The sequence below is a fragment of the Phacochoerus africanus genome, chromosome 2 (genome assembly GCF_016906955.1).
Source record: "Phacochoerus africanus isolate WHEZ1 chromosome 2, ROS_Pafr_v1, whole genome shotgun sequence".
NCBI classification, from domain to species: domain Eukaryota; kingdom Metazoa; phylum Chordata; class Mammalia; order Artiodactyla; family Suidae; genus Phacochoerus; species Phacochoerus africanus.
Window position 1 is genome coordinate 34,135,323 of NC_062545.1, and position 26,771 is coordinate 34,162,093.

General features: G+C 36.4%; 1 protein-coding gene across 1 annotated transcript in view; it reads right to left on the reverse strand.

Annotated features, from left to right (window-relative positions):
* Nucleotides 1–26,771, reverse strand: part of LAMA2 (laminin subunit alpha 2) — a 594,513-nt gene that overhangs the window by 443,872 nt on the left and 123,870 nt on the right. Inside the window, 1 exon segment of the mRNA XM_047758965.1 lies at nucleotides 5,884–6,054. Within this exon segment, the coding sequence (XP_047614921.1) occupies nucleotides 5,884–6,054 (171 nt within the window).

The following is a 26,771-nucleotide window of genomic DNA, read 5'->3' on the forward strand; positions in this document are numbered from 1 at the left end:
GTGGCAGGTTCGGTCCCTGCCCTTGCTCAGTGGGTTAACGATCCGACGTTGCCGTGAGCTGTGGTGTAGGTTGCAGACGCGGCTCGGATCCCGAGTTGCTGTGGCTCTGGCGTAGGCCGGTGGCTGCAGCTCCGATTAGACCCCTAGCCTGGGAACCTCCATATGCCGCGGGAGCGGCCCAAGAAATAGCAACAACAACAACAACAACAACAACAACAAAAAAAAGTCAAAAAGTGTGTGTGACAGAGATTTGTGGACTTGATATAGGAGTTCTAGCCCTTTATTTCTCCAAGTAACAGGAGCATCCAGTCTACTCTTGCTACCATTTAATATATCATCACTATTGTTTCATAAAATGGGGGATATTTAAAAACAATAAAAGTTTTAAAAACCACAATTCTTTAAAAGGCATTCATTTTATTTTCATAAAAAATTTGGAATTTATATTCTCATTTTCTCATTTTGCCATGGACCAGTAAAAATATCTTGGATGAGTATCTTAGATGGGAAGTCTCCACTCAGAGGGTTACCATAGGAACATTGCAACTATTAATATTCTAACTATTATTATGTATATATATGTAATTATACATCTATTCAAAATGTGCAGGGCTCTGGGTCTTTATTGGATACAAGCTACATTTAATAAAAATTAAAAAAATAAAAACCAGAGGTCTCATTGTGGCGCAGTGGTTAACGAATCCGACTAGGAACCATGAGGTTGCGGGTTCAATCCCTGGCCTTGCTCAGTGGGTTAAGGATCCGGTGTTGCCGTGAGCTGTGGTGTGGGTCGCAGACACGGCTTGGATCCTGCATTGCTGTGGCTCTGGTGTAGGCCGGCAGCTACAGCTCCGATTAGACCCCTAGCCTGGGAACCTCCACATGCCGGGGGGAGCGGCCCAGGAAATGGCAAAAAGACAAAAAAATTAAGATAAAATAAAATAAAATAAAAATAAAAATAAAAACCAAGCAAAAAGAAGTCCTTGATGCAACAGGAGTCAGAGAATAAAATAATCTTCAAAAAAATTTATAAAAATTGAAAATTCATTACATTTACCATTTTTAAATTGTGAACATTTTTATTACATATTAATTTCTTAATAAAGTAAGCTGCTATAATCTGCTTAACTGAAAACATAAAAGCTTATATATTTGAGTTACTTATGGTAACATGAGTATACAGGACAGAACAAAAGTTATTTTTATTGGTAAATTATTTAATTGAACTGAACAGCTGGATGATCTTTGTTTGTACCAAGTCTTATCACATTAGTAGTCCACTGAGATGAGGCATGTTATCTCATTGATGAAAAGTAAAATTGCTGAATAAATTTAATAACTAGCACTAGTTAACTTGTTCTACCGAAGCTAAGGAAATTGTTAGGCCTTTATAATAACAACAAATACCAGAAGCATAACTAATATCAAATAAATGCCCTCGGTGGTATGAGTGGGTGCTGAAATTGGTGCACTGGGAATCAGAATCATAAATGAAATATTACTGGCATGGCTTCTGAAGAAAAATAAATATCACAGCAAACATTCCTTAAACAGCCTCCTCAATCTTCTTTACAGACCGTGGGTTCAATATGTGACAGAAAAACTTACACACAACCACATTTCCAAATCACACTCGTGGTTCATAGGTAATTGGGAGAGGAGCTATCTAATTGGAAATTTTGCTATCTGCCACCTCAGGTCAAATTGATATGAGAATTAGTCATGAAGAGGAAGACTGGGAGATGACTCAACAATTAACCATAATCCCCATTATGAAAGTTTAATCATAATTAATTTGCAAATACTGATTAATTGTTGGCACATTTCCCTTATTTAAAAAGATACAGAAACTTACAACATCGTCAACAGGGATAGCAGTCAAGTCAATTCAAAGGCTAACTGCATCTGAAAATTGGCACGGAAATCACTGAAGAAGTAAACCTTTCAAACTGCTATTTTAATTGGAAATCACAATCTATTAACGGTCAGGAAATTCAAGTTTCCTTTTCTTCGTATGATAATTATGGACAGACCTTTCCAGATTTATTCCAGCTGTTCACTGAATCTGTGGAATTTTATTATCTGTTGCTCTACCTTTTACTAAAATATATCCATGTGGATTATTGCTAGATTTTTTTATTCTTATGGAATGTTATTCTTTCTGAATTTCTAGTTCTAAAATAGGATTTGGAAATGTAATGAAGCTGCTGATTTAAAATTACATTACTACACAGAGTCAATCTAGGATTTACAAAAGCAAATCTTAAAAACTTACCACAAGTAAATAAAATGGGAAATACAAAACATAACTTATATGTGTCTTGCTTTACTAAAATAACCTATTCACTTTTTTTGTCTCAATGTGCAAATATAGGATGAGATTGCCTAAATATAAATGTCTTCTTTTGAGACTCAAGAGACCTGAATATGCAGCTCTGAAGAGGGGAGTGACAATGGCTCTAGGACTTAATTTGGTGAATACAGCTCATCCGTCTTCCCACCATGAGGGTCCACCCAATTGTTTTCTATATGAATCTTTGCACTTTCCTTCCATCCTGTCTCTCCATACACATTTTCTTCTTTCTCTCCTTTCCTAGAATGCTTTTCCCTCTATCTCAGATAATTCGTACTTTGGAGCTCATCTACGTCTGATCACCCCCTTGGAATTTTCTTTTGCTATCTCAGTTCCCATTGATGTTTTCCTTCTTAAAAATTCCACTTCAGGAGTTCCCGTTGTGGCGCAGTGGTTAACGAATCCGACTAGGAACCATGAGGTTGAGGGTTCAGTCCCTGCCCTTGCTCAGTGGGTTAACGATCCGGCGTTGCCATGAACTGTGGTATAGGTTGCAGATGCGGCTCGGATCCCTCATTGCTGTGGCTCTGGCGTAGGCCGGTGGCTGCAGCTCCGATTAGACCCCTAGCCTGGGAACCTCCATATGCCGCGGGAGCGGCCCAAGAAATAGCAACAACAACAACAACAACAAAAAAGACAAAAAAAAAATTCCACTTCACTGATAACATGCACCCTAAGGTATAGCCTTGAATTTATTGTTTTGATTATTTAATTGTCTTCTATATCCAAGTCTAAATTTACCTAACATTGTACTTGTGGCTCAGTGGTAACAAACCCAGCTAGTATCCATGAGAATGCAGGTTGGATCCCTGGCCCTCTCACTCAGTGGGTTAAGGACCTGGTGTTGCCATGAACTGTGGTGTAGGTTGCAGACACAGCTTGGATCCCACACTGAAGTGGCTATGTTGTAGGCTGCCAGCTAGAGCTCTGATTTGACCCCTAGCCTGGGAATTTCCAAATGCTGCAGGTACAGCCCTAAAAAGCAAAAAAAAAAAAAAAATTTACTTATAGACAGAAACTATGTTTATATTCATACATATAATCATACATATATACACATAAATATGTACACACACACACACAAACACAGCTATACATGATTTTACATAATCTCTCTCTGGCTGGCCCATCCTAAACACACATTACACAGTCCCAACCACCCCCAATCATTCCCTTCCAATCATTCCATGCCTCCAGCCTTTCTCACATTTTAATTTTTATGGCCGCACCAGTGGCATATGGAAGTTCCTAGGCTGGGGGTTGCAGAACTGCAGCTGCCAGCCTATAGCACAGCCATAGCAATGCTGGATCTGAGCCACATCTGTGACCTATACCACAGCTTGTGGCAATACTGGATCCTTAACCCACTGAGTGAGGCCAAGGATCAAACCATCGTTCTTATGGACACTACACTGGGTTCTTAACCTGCTGAACCATATATTTTTTACAAAATCATCAAGGCCACCAACACTTGCACCAAGGGCAATTTCCCCCATTAGGCTGCTGCTTCTGCCCTAGCCAAGTTCGTAGTCCATTAATCAATTTGTTTTCTGGCCTTTACTCTTTAAATTTTCTTGCTTTAATATTTCCCCAGGGCTCTGACAGAACTTTTGCCCTTATCAGTCTATAGAAGAATAGCAAACAGACAAGGCATGTTCCAATATTTTCCACTCATATTCATAACAATCTACACCACTGGGGGGAAAAAAAACCAATTATTTAAAAGGCAAGGAAGGTTTCTGACACTTGACATCTTTGGTTTCTTGACACTTTTTTTTTTTTTTTAACATTTTGTGATATGCAAGGCCAGCAATTTTATTCACAAAAATCCCAGTTTTCTAAACATTAATATTTTTGGCATCTCTAAATTGTATGTAGGGAAGGACTATGCATTCTTTCCTTTAACAAGCTAGAGAATCAACAGTGCCTCCTAACTTTCTTTCGAGGTTAAAAAATGTACGTTGTGAGAGAAAACTTTGTTTTATAAGCAGTGCAACTTTAAACAAAAGAAGAAAAACTATGAAAATTTTAAAGTAATTGTGAAATGTTATCTCTTTTATAACTCACCTCATTGACATCATGTATTCACTTTATTAATCTCCCCAATATTTGATGATTTCCCAATGTATAGATATAAATCAACTTCCATCTCTAGAATTATCTCACATCATTCTCCCCTTCTCCATATAAATTATTTACTCATTAAACCTAATTACTTAGAGTTCTCTGATTATATTATACTGTTTCATACCTTCAAGATCTATGCATGATTTTTTAATATAATACCTTCCCCCTTTTTTATCTTACTCACCCTTATTTTCTCAACATGTGGACTGTTTTTTCCCAGGAATTTCTAGATGTTCCCTTAGCATTTGATTTAATTTTCTGTTTTCTTCTCAGAGTCCTTTAAATCGGGTGATTGAACATTCTGCTCCAATACAATGGACTGCTAGTAGCCAGTGTTCAAATGCTTGCTGAGTAAATACATAAATGAGTCTGAGTTATCAGTGTTGCTCCTAGAGGCCACCCAGGAGGGCTTGGTATGATATCTCTCCTTTTTTTTATTTTTTATTTTTTTGCTTTTTTGGGCTGCCCCGGTGGCATATGGAGGTTGCCAGGCTAGGGGTCAAATCGGAGCTGTAGCTGCTGCCTGCACCACAGCCACAGCAACGCCAGATCTGAGCCACATCTGTGACCTGCACCACAGCTCACAGCAATGCTAGATCCTAACCCACTAAGTGAGGCCAGGGATCGAACCTGCATCCTCATGGATGCTAGTCAGGTTCATGTCCACTGAGCCACCATGGGAACTCCCAGACACCTCTCATTTAAACATCCTTCTTGTGTGTTTAAGAACCATCCCTACCCTCTGCCTTCTGACATTTCAGTTGCAGCCATTCCTAACTACTTCGACTTTCCAAAGCAAGTAACATTTTCTGTCTTATTCTGATCCTCCTTCCTGGCATTCCTTCTTTTCTTCCCCCTGTATCCTCTTTATCTGCTCAGTTCCTATTTGTCCTTGGATATCACTTCTGGTAAGCCTTCCTCTGCACCAGGACTAAATCTGTGACCCTCCTCTTTCTCCCTGACGCCCCTATGTTCATGCTTTCTTGGTACCTACCACCCTATGCAGCAACAATCTGCTTTTTGCTATTTCTCTTATTTGGAGCAAGGGACCACGTCTCATTCCTGCTGGACCCCCAGCACAATACCTGGCACCTAAGTGGCCACTGAATGACTACAGCCTGAATTAATAACCACATCCTCAGACATTCTTCTGCAGCTAGTGAACTTAATGACTGCCACAAGTCTTCAACTAGAAAACCCTCCTCAAGCACCATACCCACTACACGTAAGAAATGCCAATAATGTTCATCAAATGACAGAGAGGGGCTGCAAAGCTCATGGTGGAAGAAAGCTTCTAGAAGTGTCGGCGAGTACAAACCCTTTGACTTTAATGTACTTTGGCCTCAACACCTCTCAATTATAGATCCTACTTAGGGCATACAAATTGACATGAAAATACATACGGTATGGATTGCTGCTATTTTGATTGCAGATTCGACATTGAGGGTTCCTCACGGGTTGCCCAGGGACGTGCTCCACCAACTTGCAATACATTTCGGGTCCTTTTTCTCCACATGTTGCGTTTGTGGTGATGAGAGCATTGGAAGCAAGATTTAAAACAGCAGGGAACAAACCTGAAAAAGAGGGACAAATGAAGATGTGTGGGATGATTCTGCTGCATTTTAAAATGAAAGAAAGATAGGATGTTTTCCAGAGCATTAGATTAAATGAAAATGAAGTTATCAATGATAAATATCTCACTTAACAAAGTACACCACATAAATAGCCTGCATTATCAAATGAGTATTTCCTTTTTGTTTTAATTTTTGGGTTAAATACATACTCTAAAGCTAGCTTTTTAATTTTTAACTTCTAATACTTAATTAGAAGGTCCTATCTCTAACACATTTTTAAAAAATTTTCTGTTCATGTTATTGGCACAAGTCTTACTGGATCTTCCATCCTGCATTTCAGCTATTTTATATCTAGTAGTAAATGATAATAATATGAAAGGATTTTGCACAAGTATGCATCCATGTTTTTCATGGTCATTTTAATGCTCCAATAAGCACTTAGCTGAAATGGTTTTTGTAACTCCTTTATAGCCAGACTGGAGGAAATAGAAAATCATAAACGATTTTCAAAAACCAGTATTTACTGCTGTATTATACAGCAGTATCTTACCAGAAACAAGTAATTACAGTAGTTCATGATCGCATGCCAGAAATTACTTTTAAGATAAAATAGAACTGTTTGGTTTGCTTATATACAATCTCAGAAGTCCATTTCAGGGGAGGGTGGGGAGGCCTTGCATCTCATAGAAGAAACAAACTCAAGCTCTTTACTTTCTATAACTGTCAGTTCTGTTTCATATATGTCTGGTATTTGTATTTCATTGACCTCTTTTCAATGACAATATAGCAAAATCATTTATCAGAAGTCACTTTTAACTGAAAAACTCATACTGGAGAAAGTGCATTTGGGATTATAGATCATTTGACTCAATTTATTAAGGAACATGCTAATCGGCTAGGTAGTCTCTGTTCCATATACATCATGTAGGTTCACATCAATTCAGTCTTTGACACAAAGTCCTTTACTGGCTATCTTGTCCTGATATTTATTGAAGATTCATAGAGTTTTAAGTTTATAAGTGATTTCTGCCTTATCGTCAAAACAAAGGACATGCTGGGTACAGATTAAGCAGTCAATATATTTGTAAAAATTAATGAACTGTAAATACTGGCCTTATAAATGTTCCTTTGCATCATCTCAAAAATAACAATAATAATAATATCCAGCATTATTGAATGTTTACAACATGTCAGACACTATTTTGTCAGGGACTATTCAGACACTCTTTATTTGCATGGACTAATTCACTATGCATGACACCTATATTCACTACAAACTACTATTACTCCTATTTTCTTAAGATGTTCAGTAACTTGCCCATGATTGTAGCTACCACATCGCAGAGCTGTGACTTCAGCCCAAGCAATCTGACTCCAGAGTCTATGCTCTTAATTACTGCACTGCATGCTTCTACAAATGTCCTATGAAACCTACATAAATCTAGTGCTAATCGGTGGCCCTGGTTAACCTTAGACTTGCATTTCTTTAAAAGAAGCAATAGGACAAATAAAAAATAATTTTCAATACATTGAATCTCTATTGAAATTGCTCTAAAAAAATGTTAAAGGGGTAACTGAATGCATAAGACCAGGCAGTACTTCATTTCTCCCCTCAGTCATGCTCAGGGCCTCCCAAAAAGCTGCCTCCAAACAATCCTCTCTCTTCCCCCGCTCCCCACACTCACCAGTCTCTAAAATCCCTCTGATTCTGCTGTCCCAAACCAGCACCCCCCCACCACAGTAGCTCTTTTCTCCAAGGAATAGTTACCAGAGATTTCCAATTTTTCTTATTTTCCATGAGTTCAGAACTTACATTTTACTTAACTGAAGTCACTATCTCATTCTTTCTTTCTCTTAAATTCATCTCACCCTCATCCACGCTCTGACCTTCATTCAATGTGACATTCTGTCAACGTGATATGAGGTCAGCTAATATGATTACTGGTCAAAAATATTAGCCATTCATAAAACTGTTATTTGTTTCATAAGTAAATGTAGAGTGTTTTATAAAAGGTTTAAGTACTGTAACAAAAGTTGTTATCTTTTTCTTTTTTCTTTTTACCTGTGTATGTAAGTCTTATTGGAAAGTATTTCAGTTTTGTGAAATTTGCCAGGTTACATATTTTATTTTATTTTTCTTGTCTTTCTCTAGGGTCGTTCCCACAGCATATGGAGATTCCCAGGCTAGGGGTCTAATCAGAGCCGTAGGCACCGGCCTGCACCAGAGCCACAGCAATGCGGTTTCTGAGCCGCGTCTGCAACTTATACCACAGCTCACGGCAATGCCGGATCCTTAACCCACTGAGCAAGGCCAGGGATCAAACCCAAAACCTCATGGTTCCTAGTCGGATTCGTTAACCACTGCGCCACGACAGGAACTCCAGGTTACACATTTTAAAATAATTTGATCATCCCCAGATCGTTATCTATATATTTGGAAATTTTAATCTTAAAATTGTTAAGTTAAGTGATACATGATTAAGTAAGGTCTGTCTATATCTTTCTCTCTGTCATTCATCACTATTTTGCATTTAGCTGTGCAATTGTTATTTCATCAAATATATGTTGAGTACATACTATGCTAGATACCATAAAAGATTTGGGAATGAAAATACTATTATGAAGGGCTTATTGTGGGAAATGATCTTGAGCTGAATCTTGGAGGAGAAATAGAAATGTATTTAACATAGAAAATGAAAAAGAAAAAAGCAAACATACCAGGAAGAGGAAAGAGCATATGAATATAGACTTTATTCTGAAAGCTTATGTGGATGCTGAGTGACTGACAGAGGACTGAATTTGTAACTGTTCTAATCCATCAGATTATGTGATTGTATATATAGCTATGTATATGGATATAGATATAGTTTACATATAGTTGATACACAGAGCATACATAATTATACATATATATCAACAAAATCATTGCCTATTTGTCATTGTTAGTAATACGTTTTAGTGGGTTTTTTCTCAAGTCTTTAAAATCATAATTTATAGGAGTTCCTGTCATGGCGCAGTGGTTAACGAATCCGACTAGGAACCATGAGGTTACGGGTTTGGTCCCTGCCCTTGCTCAGTGGGGTAAGGATCTGGCGTTGCCGTGAGCTGTGGTGTAGGTGGCAGACGCGGCTCGGATCCCACGTTGCTGTGGCTCTGGCGTAGGCAGGTGGCTACAGCTCCGATTAGACCCCTAGCCTGGGAACCTCCATATGCCGCGGGAGCAGCCCAAGAAACAGCAAAAAGACAAAAAAAAAATCATAATTTATAGTATAAAAACTAGGTAGTAAGAAAGAAGAGATAGGCTGAAAATCCTTTTCTGAAGAGGGCAAAAAGCTGCATGATATGTTTGTATATTTGGGAGGTGAATCCCTTGTTGGTGACTTCACTTGCAAAGACTTCTTCCCATTCTCTGGTTTGTCTTTTAGGTTTTGGGTTGTTGTATTTTTTTTTTTTTATGGTTTCCTTTGCTGTGCAAAAGCTTTTAAGTGTAATTAGGTCCCCTTTGTTTATTTCTGTTTTTGTTTCCATTACTCTGGGAGGTGAATCAAAAAAGATATTGCTGCAATTTATGTGAAAGAATGTTCTGCCTATGTTTTCCTCTAGGAGTTCTATAGTATCTGGCCTTATGTTTAGGTCTTTATTCCACTTTGAGTTTATTTTTATATATGGTGTTAGAGAATGTTCTAATTTCATTCTTTTACATGTAGCTTCTACTTTTCCCAGCACCACTTATTGAAGAGACTATCTTTTCTCCATTGTATATTTTCACCTTCTTTGTCATAGATTAGTTGACCATAGGCGCATGGGTTTATCTCTGTGATTGCTATTCTGTTCCCCTGATGCAGCTTCATAGCAAACAAACAAGCCCAAAACAACCCAATCTAAAATGGGCAGAAGATATAAATAGACATTTCTCCAAAAAATACAGACAGATGGACAGGAAGCACGTGAAAAGATGCTCAACATCGCTAATTATTAGAGAAATGCAAATCAAAATTGCAATAAGGCATCACTTCACACCAATCAGAACAACCACTATCAAAATTCTACAAACCAAAAAAGGCAGGACAGTGTTTGGAAAAGAGGGAACCCTTTTACAAACCACTGGTGGGTTTGTAAATTGGTACTATGGAAAACAGTACTGAGGCTCCTTGGAAAACTAAATATAGAACTACCTTAAGATCCAGCAATCCTACTCCTGAGCGTATATCCAGAGAAAACCATAATTTGAAAAGATACATGCACCCCAATGTTCACTGAAACACTACTTATAATAGCTAAGTCATGGAAACAACGTAAATGTCCATCAACAGATGAAGGGATTAAGAAGATGTGGTACGTATATACAATGTAATACTACTCAGCCATAAAAAAGAACAAAATAATGCCATTTGCAGCAACATGGATGCAACTAGAGATTATCATACTAAGTAAAGTCAGAAAGAGAAAGACAAATGTCATGTAATATCCCTTATATGTGGAATCTAATAAAAATAATACAAAAGAACTTGTTTATAAAACAGAAATAAATGCAAAGATTACAAAATCAAATATATGGTTACCAACAGGGAAATAGTGGGGGGACGGATAAATTGAGAGGATGGGATTAACACATACACACTATTGTATATAAAACAGACAACTAACAAGGACCAATAGGACAGGGACATTTACTCAATAGTTGTAATAACACTATATTGGAAAAAAAATGGATGTATGTACATATATAACTGATTCTCTTTGCTGTATACCTGAAACTAATATAACACTGTAAGTCAACTCTAATAAAATTTAAAAGAAAAAAAGAGAGCAAACACCTTATTACTGGACAGGATGACGTTAAACCCTTTCTAGCCTCTTCAAACCAATCCATCTTACTTAAACAAAAGCCATCTCAGCCGGGAGCCAATGTCTCTAAAACTGCCCCAGAACACTGTCAGTTTTACTCTGTGGTCTTTGTCTCTCTAACCTCTGACTAATCTTTACCTTGACCCTGACTTTAGGTTCTGTTTTGTGGATATTGGTAAGACTTCACAAGCCCTGCTTTGGTCCAGCCCTGTGGGACCTAACTGGAATTGGTTCGGCCTGAACTTTCTTAGATCTGAGGAATCACGGGAGGGAGCTAAAAGGGGGAGATGGCTGATGAAAATTATTCTCTTGTATAATGTACATTCCAAAGTAGAGAACTAGGTTACATCCCAAATTCCCCACAGAATTAAATGAAGAAAATGTAAGCAAAATGACGTGGCTATAAAAGGAATACAGATGTGGAAATAACATTGATTCAGAAGCTATTTCATATTCATTAAATAATGATTTAATCCCTCAGTAAGCCCACTGTGTAAATTTTATTAGCCCTATTTTACAAATGAAAATGCAGCTCAAAGAAGACAAACAATATGCACAGAATTATGAATTAGTAAGATCATTAACTAAGATTTGAATTCGGCCCTTTAACTCATAAGGCTAATTCTCATTAGGGCATGAAGAAAAGCTATAACCTTGTCCTCAGCAGAGCTCAATTTACATATTTAATAAAATAAATAGCTTACTCAGTCACAACCCTTTGTTATTTCATAGAATTTTCCAATCATAAACTAAACATGTTAATAAAATTTACATTTATTATCTTTCAGTTCTTTCCATTGATTTGTTTCTGCTACACTTAGTAATCATATACTCAAAATTAACCTTTTCATAATTTGCTTTTTTTTTTTTTTTTTTTTTGCTTTTTAGGGTTGCATCCATGGCATATGGAGGTTCCCAGCCCAGGGGTCAAACCAGAGCTGTAGCTGCTGGCCTACACCACAGCCACAGCAATGTCAAATCCAAGACGTGTCTGCAACCTACACCACAGTTCACGGCAACACCAGATCACATCTCCATAATTTAATTGCCTTCCTCTGTGATCAGGAAACAGTTGCCTTTTGAAATTTTATTAGCTATTTTGTTATTTTAAAAATCAGTAAAATGTATTGGTCAGAGAAGGTCCCCAATTAGTTGCTAACAACCAATTTGAAGAGTCAATCAATATCTGAGCTTTTATTGAATCTTCAGAGGTTATATTATAGATTGCAGCCCATTTTCATAGCAAGTTAAATGTATTAGACTGTATCTATTTATTCCCATTCAAAAGCAACAGAGCAATATTTACTGCTATATTTAATATGGGCTGCTTGGTTAAGATTACATAAACATTGTGTTAATGAACTACAAATGGATGGTGAACCTTTATAGAGTATTGACTTACAGCCCTCTTTATGTAATGCTAATGACATAAAAGCCAGTCATACCCATATAATTAGGACTGATTTTTTCCGAATATTATCTAGACTAAGTAAATTTAGTTGGATTTGTGGCTTAAAGAATAAAGTCTAAAAAATAATAATATTTATTCTCTGTATACTATATACTTAATTAGAGACTAGAATTTATATACTATATAGAGAAGAATATATTCTGTCAGTATAAACATTAGTAAATAGTCTAGGAAAAGACTAAGTTTACATCATGTGAAAAACAAATTTTGCTACAATATGGAAAACATTTAGAAACTCACCAAATTTTCACTTTTTTTATTTGATTCTTCTTAGATTCTATTTGCTTTCTCAAATACTGTGATATATTCATACAATTTTGCATGATTTTGATGATCTGCCTTAAAATCTAACATTTTGGTTTCAAAAGGCAGAAATAGCTTTAAAACCTGCATATGGAGGTTGTACTTTTTAGTATTTGTGGAGTAGTTCTTATTAAATCAAACTACTCACAGATAATAGTCATGAGTGATAAACAGAATACAGTTTTTAAATCTCAAATACTTAAAGACATTGAAGAACAACCAAAAACATGTAAACTAGGAGAGATGTGATGCTTAGAAGATGGAAGATACTGGCTGTGTCTCAGACAGCATCCTACATAGTGGCTAAAACTCAAATAGAAACCCACCTGTCACTGTCCTTTTTTATATAGACATAACCTTACTATCTTTAAGAATCAGAAAACAACTAAGAACAATCACAACTGCTATGAAGTGAGGAAGAAATACTACAAAAAAGAAAACCACAGAAAGGGACCCTCAAAACACGTGTATAAACTCTTTCCAAACCTCTCACTAATATCAGATGTTGATACGTCCTAGGCAGACTGAGAATAACCCAGACGAGACTAAAAGACCAAAATAGGGATCGCAGTTGCTGCATTCCACAGGAAAGCTAAGACGTCGGAGTTTAAGTCCAGATAAGTTAACCAATATAACACAAAAACAAAGGATAACTGCTCTTCAGAAAAACATAACAGAACTCTGAGTTTTCTACAGGAGATTGTTCACAACACCTACAATTCAATTAAAAAAAAATAGACATACAAGGAAACAATAAAACGGTACCCATACTTAATAGAAAAGCTGTGAATTCAAACCAAGACTGATATCAATCAGATATTAGAATACACAAATATTTTTAATTAGCTTTCACAACTGTGATCAAAGACATACACACAAATGCCTACAATAGAAAATGAACAGGAAATCTCAGAAGAGAAATTGAAACTACCAAAAATATCAAATATAAATTCTACAACTGAAAAATACAATATCTGGAATTTTTAAAATCATTACAAGAGATCAGTAAAAAAATGAAGATGACAGAATCGAATGTAAGCAAACTTTAACATAATCTGATAGACTTCTTAACCCAAGTTCTTTAAATACATATTAATGCTTTTAAAAAATTATGTTGCTGGGTGGGCGGGGAGTGTGTTACAATGTATGTTGATGTAATACAGACAACAATTAGAACAAGAAATGGTAGAGGGAACACAGTAAATGGACCCATACATTTGTAAGGTTCTTGCATTTTACATTAAGTGGCACATTACTAAAAAAAGACTAACGCCACCAAATATTTAAAAGTTTTAGGGTACAACTGGAACTCTGCTCCATTGCTGTTATGCGTGTGAATTAGAACAACTGCTTTAGAAAATAGGAATTTTAAATAAATTTAAACCTAGACCTTCCTCATGACCCCAAAGTCCCACTCTTAAGAAAATCCAAGAGATATCACAGTATATGTCCATGAAAAGGCCTATACAATAATGTCCACAGAAGTTTTTATCATTATAGCCAAACACAGAAACAACTGAGGTTCCCATTAATGGGAGAATTGATACAGAAACTGTGGTATATTCATACAACAGAATGCTATTCAGCATGAAAATGAAACAAACTACTGATACATGATACAATGTGATGAATCCCAAAAGTACTGTGCCAAGTAAAAGAAGCTTTATACAAGAGTGCAAATTTTGTTATTCATTTATATGACTGTTTAGAAGAGGGGAAACATAAACAATTGTGAAAATGAAACAGAATAAAAAATGATTAACTTTAGGGGTACTGGCTGGGAAGAGGCATAAAGGAAATCTCTGGGGTGATAGTAATATTCCTGATATAAGTTTGTATTGTGTAAGTGTATATGTTTGTTAAAACTCACTGAATGCTACAGTGAATCACTGTTACTTGTGCATTTCACTGTGTGTAAATTTTATCTGAACAAAGAAAGTAGACCAATATTGTAGTTTATGATATTCATGGTACAGTGCTTAGGCACAAAGTTTACAGGAGATCAAAACAGCAGAGGGACGGATACTTATGTATAGCTGGAAAGAAGTATAATGAAGTAAATACAGAGAGATACTAATTTTATTTAATTATTTTCTTCTTTCAGCCACACCCCTGGCATATGGAAGTTCCTGGGCCAGGGATAGAATCCAAGCTGCAGTTGCAACCTACACTACAGCTGCAGCAATGCCGATCCTTAACCTTCTACACCACAGCAGGAACTCTTAAGAGATTATAATTCTAGAATCCAGATGTTAGGTATATGGGTGTTCATTGTATGATTCTTACAACTTTTCTATATGGGCAAACTTTGTCTTAAGTTTGGCAAAGTATCTATAGAAATTACATGTATAGGCATAAGGGTTTATCTGTATATATAACCATATGTATATATACACATGTACATAGGTATACATACAATTTATGCCATTCTTTGGCTTTTATACATTATTAATACCAATGACAATAAAATTTTAATATGACATTTCTTAAATGTGGAAAAGCTAGTTGGATACTACAAAGGGTAACTGTCTTCAATCTTGTTCAGAATCAAAAGAACCGAGCAAAAGAAAGCAAAGATTAGCAAAACAGCTGAAAGTCTATACAAGACACCCGCTGGCCAGCAATCAGCAGGTGACTTTATTTTCCTTTCCAGTTTTTCCAGCTTTTATTTCACAAAATGAATAAATCTGACTTAGCATCATATTTAATACATAAGTATTGTCTTTTGAAGAACTACAAGTCAGAAATGCGCATCAGTAAGTGATCTGCTGTGTGGCAAAATTCAGTTCCTTCGGATTTAAGCAGTGTTTCTCTAGGTGATGAACTAGAAGATTGCTATCCAGAAGGCAAAAGAAGCCCACTTTGAATCTGAATTTTACAAATGAGAAAAACATTTCCCAGAACCTAAATGGCAAATGAGGTTTTCAAATATGATTACTGTAATCCCAAATAAATTAGAATTAATTTTATCATTAAAGATCCAGACTCACTCCCCTTCCTGCTCTAAATGAAAAATCCTTTTCACCTCCTACATCATTCCTGAGTTTTATATCGTCTAGTTCTCCTTTTCCCTCTGCATGCATGCTCACAGGGCAACTTCCATAATAGTTTTACAAGTCCTACAATTTATTTTCAGATTTTTACATTTTAAGAAACCTCAACCTTCCCTCAACCTTCTTGTTGTAACTGAGGTCTTGATTTCCTCTGACAGTAACACTTCCTGAAGATTCCCCAGTGAATTGCTAGAATCACAGGGAGAGGAAAAATAGCCTCCATCTGGCTTTTAAATGCTATTTACAAATTACTTCCTCTCATTGTCACTCATACTTTTTAAAAATCCAAAGCACCCAACCCTTCCGAGTGCTAATCTCCATTATTGTCTGACTTCATAAAGACCATCTACAAAAATATTGGTAATTGATTCACAGCAATCTCTCTTCTCCAAATCTCTGCCATTGGTTTTTTTGGTTTTTTTTTTTTTTTTTTGTCTTTTTGCCATTTCTTGGGGCGCTCTTGCGGCATATGGAGATTCCCAGGCCAGGGGTCTAATTGGAGCTGTAGCCACCTGCCTAGGCCAGAGCCACAGCAACTCGGGATCCAAGCAGCGTCTGCAACCTACACCACAGCTCACGGCAACGCCGGATCGTCAACCCACTGAGCAAGACCAGGGATAGAACCTGCAACCTCATGGTTCCTAGTCGGATTCGTTAACCACTGGGCCATGACGGGAACTCCCACATCTCTGCCATTCTTATCAAACAGATGAACATCCACCAGCATTAATGAAATGATATTCCACAGAAAACAGAAAATGTTAAAAGGTACTTTGAGGACAAATATATCTTACTTCTCACCATTCTAAGATTTGCTTCCAAGTAATTTGTTTGTCTCCAGCTTAATGTTATCTATCATCTATCTATCTACACGTTCATATAAAAGGATCCTACCCAAACTCACACCTACTGCAACAGCACCCTACAATCTCCTCCGTTATAACTCTACTTTCATTCATCTTCCAAACTCTTGGGGAAATTATCTTCCTAAAAATTAAGTCTGATCACATCACTTTCTTGTTTTTTTTAAAGTTTAACCTAAATTTATTTATTATTTATTTTTATTTATTTATTTATTTTATTTCCCCACTGTACAGCAAGGGGATCAAGTTATCCTTGCGTGTATACATTACAATTACATTTTTTTCCCCACCCTTTGTTCTGTTGCCACATGAGTATCTACACAAAGTTCTCAATGCTACTCACCAGGATCTCCTTGTACTTTCTTGTTTAAAACCTCTGTAAGCTGCCTGTTGCCTGTAACGCAGCAGCTACACTTCTTGGTAATCTGAACATTTATAATCAGGCCCATAACTAGCTTTCTACACTCATTTTCTATCCCCTTTCATGCCTTCCTACACATTCAGTATGCTGACATCTTACTGTTTACAAATACACCAGGTGCTTTGAAAATTCTTGTCATGACATGATCTTGGCCTTCTACATAGAACACTTTCCTTTTCTGCTTACCTGGTTATCTACTCAAATATCTATATATTTGAGCCAGCTCAAATAGCCAAATATCAAAGTGTTTCCTGACTTTGCAACACAGAATTTATTTCCTTCTTGCTGTCTACATAGTACTTAGTTTACATTTTATTATAATATCTTTTATAGTGGATTTCTATTCTATAACATTATTGAGAACAGGGATAACACTAGCTAGTATATAATAGCACTCAAATTTAAACTTATTGAATGAGAATAAATACATGCACTCATATAATCATTCTGGAGAGAAATCTGGCCAAAAAAAAAAAAAATCCACTAAACTAATCATACCCTTGATTTACAGGAAATACAGAACTCTGGTCCCCTAGCTCAGTGAAATAATTCAAAGAAATCCAAGCCATTTTAGAAATGCAGTAGATCTTTGTCATTGCTTGGCTGTCCTCCACTCACCTTCATGTCTGTTTCTGGGTAATTGGTACTGTATTTAGTACAGAGGACATGTAGTACCCTGACTTCCTACCAGGGAAATGAATGTCAGGGAGATCTTTCTTTTCCCCTCCTTTTACCAGTTTGGGCAATTTGTGCACATGACTTTGGCCTAGGGCTCTAACTCTGGAGCGCTTGAAGTACGGAACTGGGGAGAAAAAGAAAGATCATGATAGTGATAGAGATAACAGCATCAGTACAAAGGGGAGAAGTGGTGACAGGCTTGTCTGCAAAGAGACCCTGTCTAGACTTTTCAGGCAGTGAAACACAGGAATGGCCTGGATGTCTGTAATCTCCTAAGCCTGGTTTTCAAACCTTTCCAACAATTGTGCAAGTTCTATGATCTATATCAAATACATTTATGCTTAAGTTAAACAGCTTTGGTAATTTCTGTTGCTTGCAATCAAGAAGCTGAAGGAGTACGAAAACATTACGTCTACACATCCCCCCAACACCAACATACATGCACGCACGCTCATACAAAGGAAGATCAAGAGAAAACAACTTTATTAAAAGTGACAAAATGGATATATACAGTTGCTTCATTTAAACACCTTTAGGATGAATTGGGAAGGAACAATAGTAGTGACAATAATCACAACTCTTGACACAAAGACCTAAGGCTTATTAAATGTTCATGTTCAAACCTGGCCACAATGTCACTTTAAAAATTGTTTCATGGTAGAAGTTTCCTTCTGGGTTGCTTTGTTTGTTTGTTTCCATCATGTTCTTTGTTTTGATTACCTATAACTGTGTGAAGTTTGGTAAATCACCATTTTAAAATGACAGTGATCTAATTCATATCCTCAAAGAAAATCTTCCTAATGTAGTCTGCCCAAAAGAATTCCTAAATATATTTTCTTGTTTTCATCAGTTTAAATATTGAACACTGTAGAGTGGCTGTCTTCATTGCCTGTGCCTAGCATATTATAGTACTTTTTCATTAACATTCAGATATATTGATAAACATGTTTATATATCAGTACATGTATTTTAATTTCTCAATGTTTCTAGTTAACGTCTATAGTCCAGCTTGCAAAGACCATCATTAATTAATAACAGACAGTACTTGGAGACTTGCTATGAGAGAGTCATCCAATCAATGAATTCTCTTCAATATATTCAACTTTTAACTAATTTTTTTAAAATCACATAGGTTTTTACAATACAATACACATTTCTTCCTCTCTCTCCCTTTCTGTCATCCTACTCTTGGTAGCTAGTATTTCTTTGGCTTGCTCATGCCAAGTGTCTCTCTTCTCTCAAAAGAATAAGAGGAAACTGTCTGTTTGAATGTTTCTAACTTTCCATTTCAGTCTCTAGGTCTACCGAGCATTTTAAAAAATTTTTCATGCAGGCAAACAGAGCTGTTTGCAAGTCATTCAGCATTTGAAAGACAAAAGAGAAGCTGCCAATTTACAATGTTCTAAGATGTGTCAGGGAAGGAAAAGAGATACTTGTCTGAAATCCTGAGCTATGTGGGTGTGTAGGAACACACTGGTATAAAACAAAAATGGGACAAAACAAAATGTTGCCGAAGAGAATGACTTCCAGCTGTGCACTGCAGGAAGTAACTTAATGCTCTTGATCCATGATGCAGATGAAGAGTTTTATAGAACTAGAAAATCAGTCCAATTTGAACTAATAGCCATCCAGACACAACAATGTGTGTAAATTGGAAAAAAATAATGCTGAATCCAGTAGTTCAGAAGAGGAAAAAAAAAAAAAGACCCAAAACAAAAACCCACAAAAAAAGGAAGGCACATATTCTAGTCCTAACAGGCCTTTCAAATTTGTCTTGTACTTTTACTTAGTTCTTCCCTTTTAAACTTCTCAAATAAAAGGATATTTTTACAGGCTTAAGGGTTGCTTTGGTCTCCTTTCTTCTTTTTTTAATCAGAAAAAGTAGTACATGTTCTACTGAGTACCTGTTTTAAATTCTTTACTTTGCTCATTCTAAACAGACTTGAAGATGAAAATTTAAGTATTTTTATTATCACTAAACCCAAAATAAACCAGGTGTAAACACACATACTCCAATGGGTCTTAAGCAAGTTTTACATGTAGAATATCCACTCTATGTACAGATATTCTGACTAAGGACTACAAGGGGCCATGATGAACTCAAACGCCATTTTTAGCCATTTGATGCAGCCACACACTATAGGATTTTATTACATTCTTGACAAAGGATATCATTGATCTTCTTAAGACAGAATTACAACATGAATTTATTATAACCTAAAACAGGATACACAAGAAAAAGTCTGCCATTCTGACACGGATTTCTAGTAAGAACACGAACAGACCAGGAAGGACATGACAGTACACTTCTGTGACAATGACTCAAAGTAAGGCATTTATACTCAAAGTTCCTCAAACGCCTCCAAACATATTTATATATTTTTAAACCAACTCTACCATCTGCTAAGTAAATAGAAGTTGACCACACAATCTGATGAACAAAGCCTTTTTGAAACCAAAAGTAAGTAAATAATTCAAATTTAGCAAAATGCTATCTCTAGGGCTAAATTAAATAGATTATTTATCTAACTTCAAATCTGTCTCCTCAAAATACACGTATCCACTGCTCCACTTTCAACATTTGTTGAGGACCTGGTGGACACTGTCCTGGTCACAAATTTTCCATTCCCTTCAAGTTGCATGGAAATATTACCCACCATTCATTTAAAATTAGAATCTACAAACTGCTTTGTTTTAGTAGGTTTTTTTTTTTTTTTCCCCTCATGTTCCGCTTGGAGAACAATTCTGAATCATCCTAAAGGTTTTCAAAATCATATGATAAAAAAACTAATTATTATAGCAGGGGCACTTATTTAGAATGGTCTAGCATAAGGGTACCCAAAATACCCATCGAGGGGGTGGCAGCTAGGGAGAAAGAGACTGTTTCCCAGCTTATTCCAACCTCACTTCATCAATATCAGCAGAGCATATGTTCAGTATCTGCTCTCTTCTGCCTGGCTTCCAAAAGCAAGTCTATAAACTAGATGTCTCTTTGGCAGGTCTAACTGAAAATTCAAAATAAGAAGTATAAAAGGCAAAGGAGAGGAAATGTAAAATACTTTTAAGTCACTGAAAACTAAATTTAGAGCCTTGAATTGGCAATTACCCCACAGCAGAGGTGTTTGTGATATAGAAAACAAATTAAAAAATTCTGTGTCTGTATCTGCTGTTAACAATCCAATGTATAAAAATACAATAAATCTATAAATTAATTGCTAAATAATTATAAAACAAAAATATCAGAAGGGACTCATGTCAGCTTTAATGCATATAATGGCAGCAGGAAAAACACTGTTCCCCATGGACCCCAGTCTTTAAGGACTATTGAAAATTTCTTATTTCTAATGATGAAACATAGTTTTAAAAATACTGTTCTATGTTGTGTGTCCTCTGGTTTAAAAGCCTAGTCTACAGTAAAAAGAAAAGTCACATTCATTGACTTTGCTCTTTTTCATCTGTTTTTTTTTTTTTTTTTTTTCAGTATTAGAGTTCCTCAGGGCTTGATCCTAGATTCCTTTTTTTATTATTATTATTTTCTTATTTCTCCAATACATTTTTTTTCTACTGTATAGCATTGTGACCCAGTTACACATACATGTATACATTGTTTTTTCTCACATTATCATGCTCCATCATCAATGACTAGACAGAGTTCCCAGTGCTACACAGCAGGATCTCATTGCTAATCCATTCCAAAAGCAATAGTTTGCATCTATTAACCCCAAGCTCCCAATCCATCCCAGTTCTTCCCCCTTGGCAACCACAAGTCTGTTCTCCAAGTCCATGATTGCCTTTTTTGTGGAAAGGTTCATTTGTGCCTTATATTAGATTCCAGATATAAGTGATATCATATGGTATTTGTCTTTCTCTTTCTGACTTCATTCAGTATGAGAGTCACTAGTTCTACCTATGTTGCTGTAAATGGCATTATTTCATTCTCATCCCTAAATAACCTCCAAATAATCCCTAATAATCTCATCTACTTCTAAATAATTTACATACCATGTGCATAGTCAACTATTCCCAAGTTCCATCTCCAGGGCCAGATGTTTTTCTGAAGTTTCAGTTCTAATTATCTATTGACACCTCCACTTAGATATCTCACAAGCATCTCAAATTTAAGCTATCCAAGGCAAAACTCATGATTTCTAGTGCTTGAGCACCATCACCATCCCCACACTAACACCTGAATTAGCTATTTCCAGGTTCTCTCTAAAACAACAAATTTTATTTTACCCAGCCAGTGTCTTATACAGAAGCTAGGAGTTAATCTTGACGCATTCCTTCACAAATACTCTTCTAACTCCAAAATCAATATCAGATCCATATGCTTCACCCGGCAGCACTGTGAACACTTGAGGCTCAATTCATGAGCATTTTTAACACCTGGACTTCTGCATTATCCTATGCCTTCCTTCAACTCATTTTTAACAAAACAGACTTTCTTAAGACGCAAATCTGATCAAGTCACTCTTAAAATCTTTATTTTCAAGGAAATATAATTGCACCTAGGTTAAAATTCAAAATTATTATCCTATTTTACAATATTCTCTCATCAACTGCCTTTAACCAGTTGCCTTCCCTTTCCTTGAGATTTTGCCTAAAATCCCTGCTTTTATACTCTGAAAACTATAAGACACTGATGAAAGAAATCAAAGATGACACAAATAGATGGAAAGATATACCATGCTTGTGGATTGGAAGAGTCAATATTATCAAAATGACTATACTACCCAAGGCAATCTACAGAGTCAATGCAATCCCTATCAAATTACCAAGGACATTTTTCACAGAACTCAAACAAAATATTTTAAAGTTTGTTTGGAAGCACAAAAGAATAGCCAAAGACATCCTCAAAAAGAAAAAATGGAGCTGGAGGAATCAGGCTCCCACACTTCAGACTATACTACAAAGCAACAATCATCAAAACCAAATGGTACTGGCACAAAGACAGACATATAGATCAGTGGAACAGGATAGAAAGCCCAGAATTCAACCCACACACCTACAGCCAACTGATCTATGACAAAGGAGGCAAGAATATACAATGGAGAAAAGACAGTCTCTTCAATAAGTGGTATTGGGAAAACTGGACAGCCACATGGAAAAGAATGAAATTAGAACACTCCCTAACACCATACACAAAAATAAACTCAACATGGATGAAAGACCTAGATATAAGACCAGATACTATAAAACTGTTAGAGGAAAACATAGGCCCAACACTCTCTGACATAAACGACAGCAACATCTTCTCAGATCCACCTCTTAGAGTCATGACAGTAAAAACAAAAATAAACAAATGGGACCTAATCAAACTTCAAAGTTTCTGTACAGCTAAGGAAACCCTAAACAAAACAAAAAGACAACTCACAGAATGAGAGAAAATCTTTGCAAATGAATTGACTGACAAGGGATTAATCTCCAAAATTTACAAACACACCTTCTGCAGCTCCATACCAAAAAAACAAACAACCCCATCAAAAAATCGGCAGAAGATCTAAACAGACAGTTCTCCAAAGAAGACATATGGGTGGCCAAAAAAACACACGAAAAGATGTTCAACATCATTCATTATTAGAGAGATGCAAATCAAAACCACTCTGAGGTACCATGTTATACCAGCCAGAATGGCCATCATCCAAAAGTCTACAAACTATAAGTACTAGAGAGGGTGTGGAGAGAAAGGAACCCTATTACACTGTTGGTGGTATTGTAAATTGGTGCAACCACTGTGGAAAGCAGTATGGAGATTCCTCAGAAAACTATACATGGAATTACCATTTGATCCAGCAATCCCACTCCTGGGCTTCTATCCAGAAAAAACCATGACTTGCAAAGACACGTACTCCGATGTTCATTGCAGCACTATTTGCAATAGCCAAGTCATGGAGATAGCCTAAATGTCCATCGAAAGAGGAGTGGATCCAGAAGATGTGGTACATACACACAATGGAATATTACTCAGCCCTTAAAAGGAATGAAATAATGGCATTCTTAGCAACATGGATGGACCTAGAAATTATCATGCTAAGTAATGTCAGCCATACAATGAGACACCAACATCAAATTCTTTCACTGACATGTGGAATCTGAAAAAAGGACAGACCGAATTTCTTTGCAGAACAGATACTGACTCACAGACATTGAAAAACTTATGGTCTCTGCAGGAGACAGTTTGGGGGGAGGGGGGATGTGCTTGGGTTGTGGGATGGAAATCCTGTGAAATTGGATTGTGATGATCATTATACAACTACAGATGTGATAAATTCATTTGAGTAATAAAAATAAAAAATAAAATTTAAAAAAATTTCCTCCACTCGTCATACCTTTCTTTTACAAATCTTTCTTCCCTATTTGCTCTGAGATCTTTTTAACACTTTTTAAATTTTTTATTACATTTTTATTAAAGTATAGTTGATTTACATTGTTGTGTCAATTTCTGCTGTAGAGCAGTGACCCAGTCATTATTCATTTATATATACATAAACGAATTATACACACACACACCCCTCCCTCCCTCCCTCCCTTTTTTGCTTTTTAGGGCCACAAAGGTGGCATATGGAAGTTCCTGGGCCAGGGGTTGAATCAGAGCTGCGGCTGTTGACCTATGCCACCACCAAAGGAACGCAGGATCCAAGCCACATCTGCGACCTACACCACAGCTCACAGCAACACCAGATTCCTAACCCACTGTGAGAAGCCAGGGATCCAACCTGCATCCTCATGGATACTAGTTGGGTTCATAACCCATTGGGCCACAACAGGAACTCCTATACATTCTTTTTCTCATACTATCTTCCATCATGTTCTATCCCAAGAGATTGGATATAGTTTTCTGTGCTGTACTGTTGGACCTCGATGCTTATCCATTCTAAATATAATAGTTTGCATCTACCAACCCCAAACTCATAGTCCATCCCACTCCCCTACCCTGGCCCTTGGCAACTACAAGTCTGTTTCTGTTCTGTAGACAGGTTCATTTGTGCCATATTTTAGATTCTACATATAAGTGATATCATATGGCCCTAACCCTTTTTAAACAGTGCTCCATTATAATCCCAGATTCTGCCTTACATTTCCCATGTAAGTGGAAATTTTATGCAATGATTATTTATCCAAAGTATATCTCCCTTGTTGGAACAGAAGTTCTGTAATGGAAGAAACCATGTTTGTTGTGTTTACTTTGTTCCACTGTATTCTCAGAGCCTGGCCAGGACTGGACATACAAAGGTGCTCAAAAATATTTTCCAAGGAAAAATTCATCTTAGAATTTAGGGCATTCTGAAGAACTATTCTTCTATTCTGAAGAACTGGAAAACTTCCTTTGTCAAAACATAAAAAATGAAACATGAAAAAGCAAAACACAATAAAAACAAGATACAACCCCCACCATATACATTTCTTTTATGGTTTCAGTGACTTGACAACATAGATAATGTTAGTCTCAAGGGCTAAAAGCATTATTTTCTTAAAGATTATTGTGTTAATTCTCTTCCTAAACCTAAATTCCTGATCCCTGGTTAGTTTCTTATCTTCTGTCTTAAAAAATAAACGAAACTGTCTTCTGTGTTTTCTGTGAGCCACTTTAAACTCTCTTGAATTAGGTTGGTTTGGTTGATAAATCAGATGTTAGATTATTGATTGATGCATTTCTCAATGCCTCAGTTCATACCATTCTCCTTCCAAAGCTCCCTTTAAAAAAAGAAGGAAGGATCTCATTGCTAATCCATTCCAAAAGCAATAGTTTGCACCTATTAACCCCAAGCTCCCAATCCATCCCACTCCCTCCTCCTCCCCCTCGGCAACCACAAGTCCCTTCTCCAAGTCCATGATTTTCTTTTCTGTGAAAAGTTTCATTTGTGCATTATACTAGATTCCGGATATAAGTGATATAATATGGTATTTGTCTTTCTCTTTCTGACTTACTTCACTCAGTATGAGAGTCTCTAGTTCCATCCATGTTGCTGCAAATGGCATTATTTTGTTCCTTTTTATGGCTGAGTAGTATTCTAGTCACTTATGATGGAGCATGATAATGTGAGAAAAAAAGAATGTACTCATGTATGTGTTATTGGGTCACCGTGCTGTACAGTAGAAAAAAAAAATTGTATTGGGGAAGTAACAATAAAAAAATTTTTTTTAAAAAAAGGAAGGGGGATAAGGAGGGAGGGGAGGAGAGAAGGGGAAGGAGGGAAGAAGGGAGAGAGGGAGGAAAGAAAGAAGGGAAGGAGGGATGGAGGAAAGGAGAAAAGAAAAAGAAAAACTTTTGTAAGGTATAAGAATATAAATGTATGGTTCTAATAAATCCAATGTTAAAAGCTATGCTTACCTCTGGGCCTTTATGTTGCACTATCCCTTTCAAATTGTACCAGGTCATAGCCTCATCCATAGGGTGAAGAATTAGAATGAAAATTGCATGAAAAACTACTTCACAGCTGACTCAAGCATCTAATTTTGTTTTATGCTTTAAAAGCAAATTCTATGCAGCTTCAGTATATCTATGGAAATACTTGTTTTATAGACAAATTTTTTTCAAAGTGAGATTTGACAGTGTTTATAGCAAAAACACTTTGTTCTCCAGCAGCTGTTTGAACACACACATAAATATGCAAGAAAACTCACAAATATTCTGTTTGCTCTTGTAAATACTTGAAGTGAAAAATCAGCATTTTACAGTCACTTAGCATAGTGTTGCTAATAATACTTTTCATTTACCAAGCACATATAAAATCTCAGATACAGGGAGGTTTTTGCCAGAATTCTGCTTTTGCCTTTTAACCAACATCCTATGACCACTAAACTCTAAGTTCATTGAAGGCAGAGACCAAAATTCATTAATATTTTTATTCTCAGACACTAGTTACTGACATCAAATAGATGCTCATTTTACATTCATAACATTAATGAACCTCATTAATGAATGAGGTTCTGTGAATTTAGTTACATAAGTTCTAAGCTCTTATTAAAAATTCTGCATGTAGCAAGTATATTTGTTCTAGTTTGTTCGAAAACAAAAACAAAACCATAAATACGAGTTTTCTTTGTCACATGGCATGTACTGTTAATGTGTGAGTAAT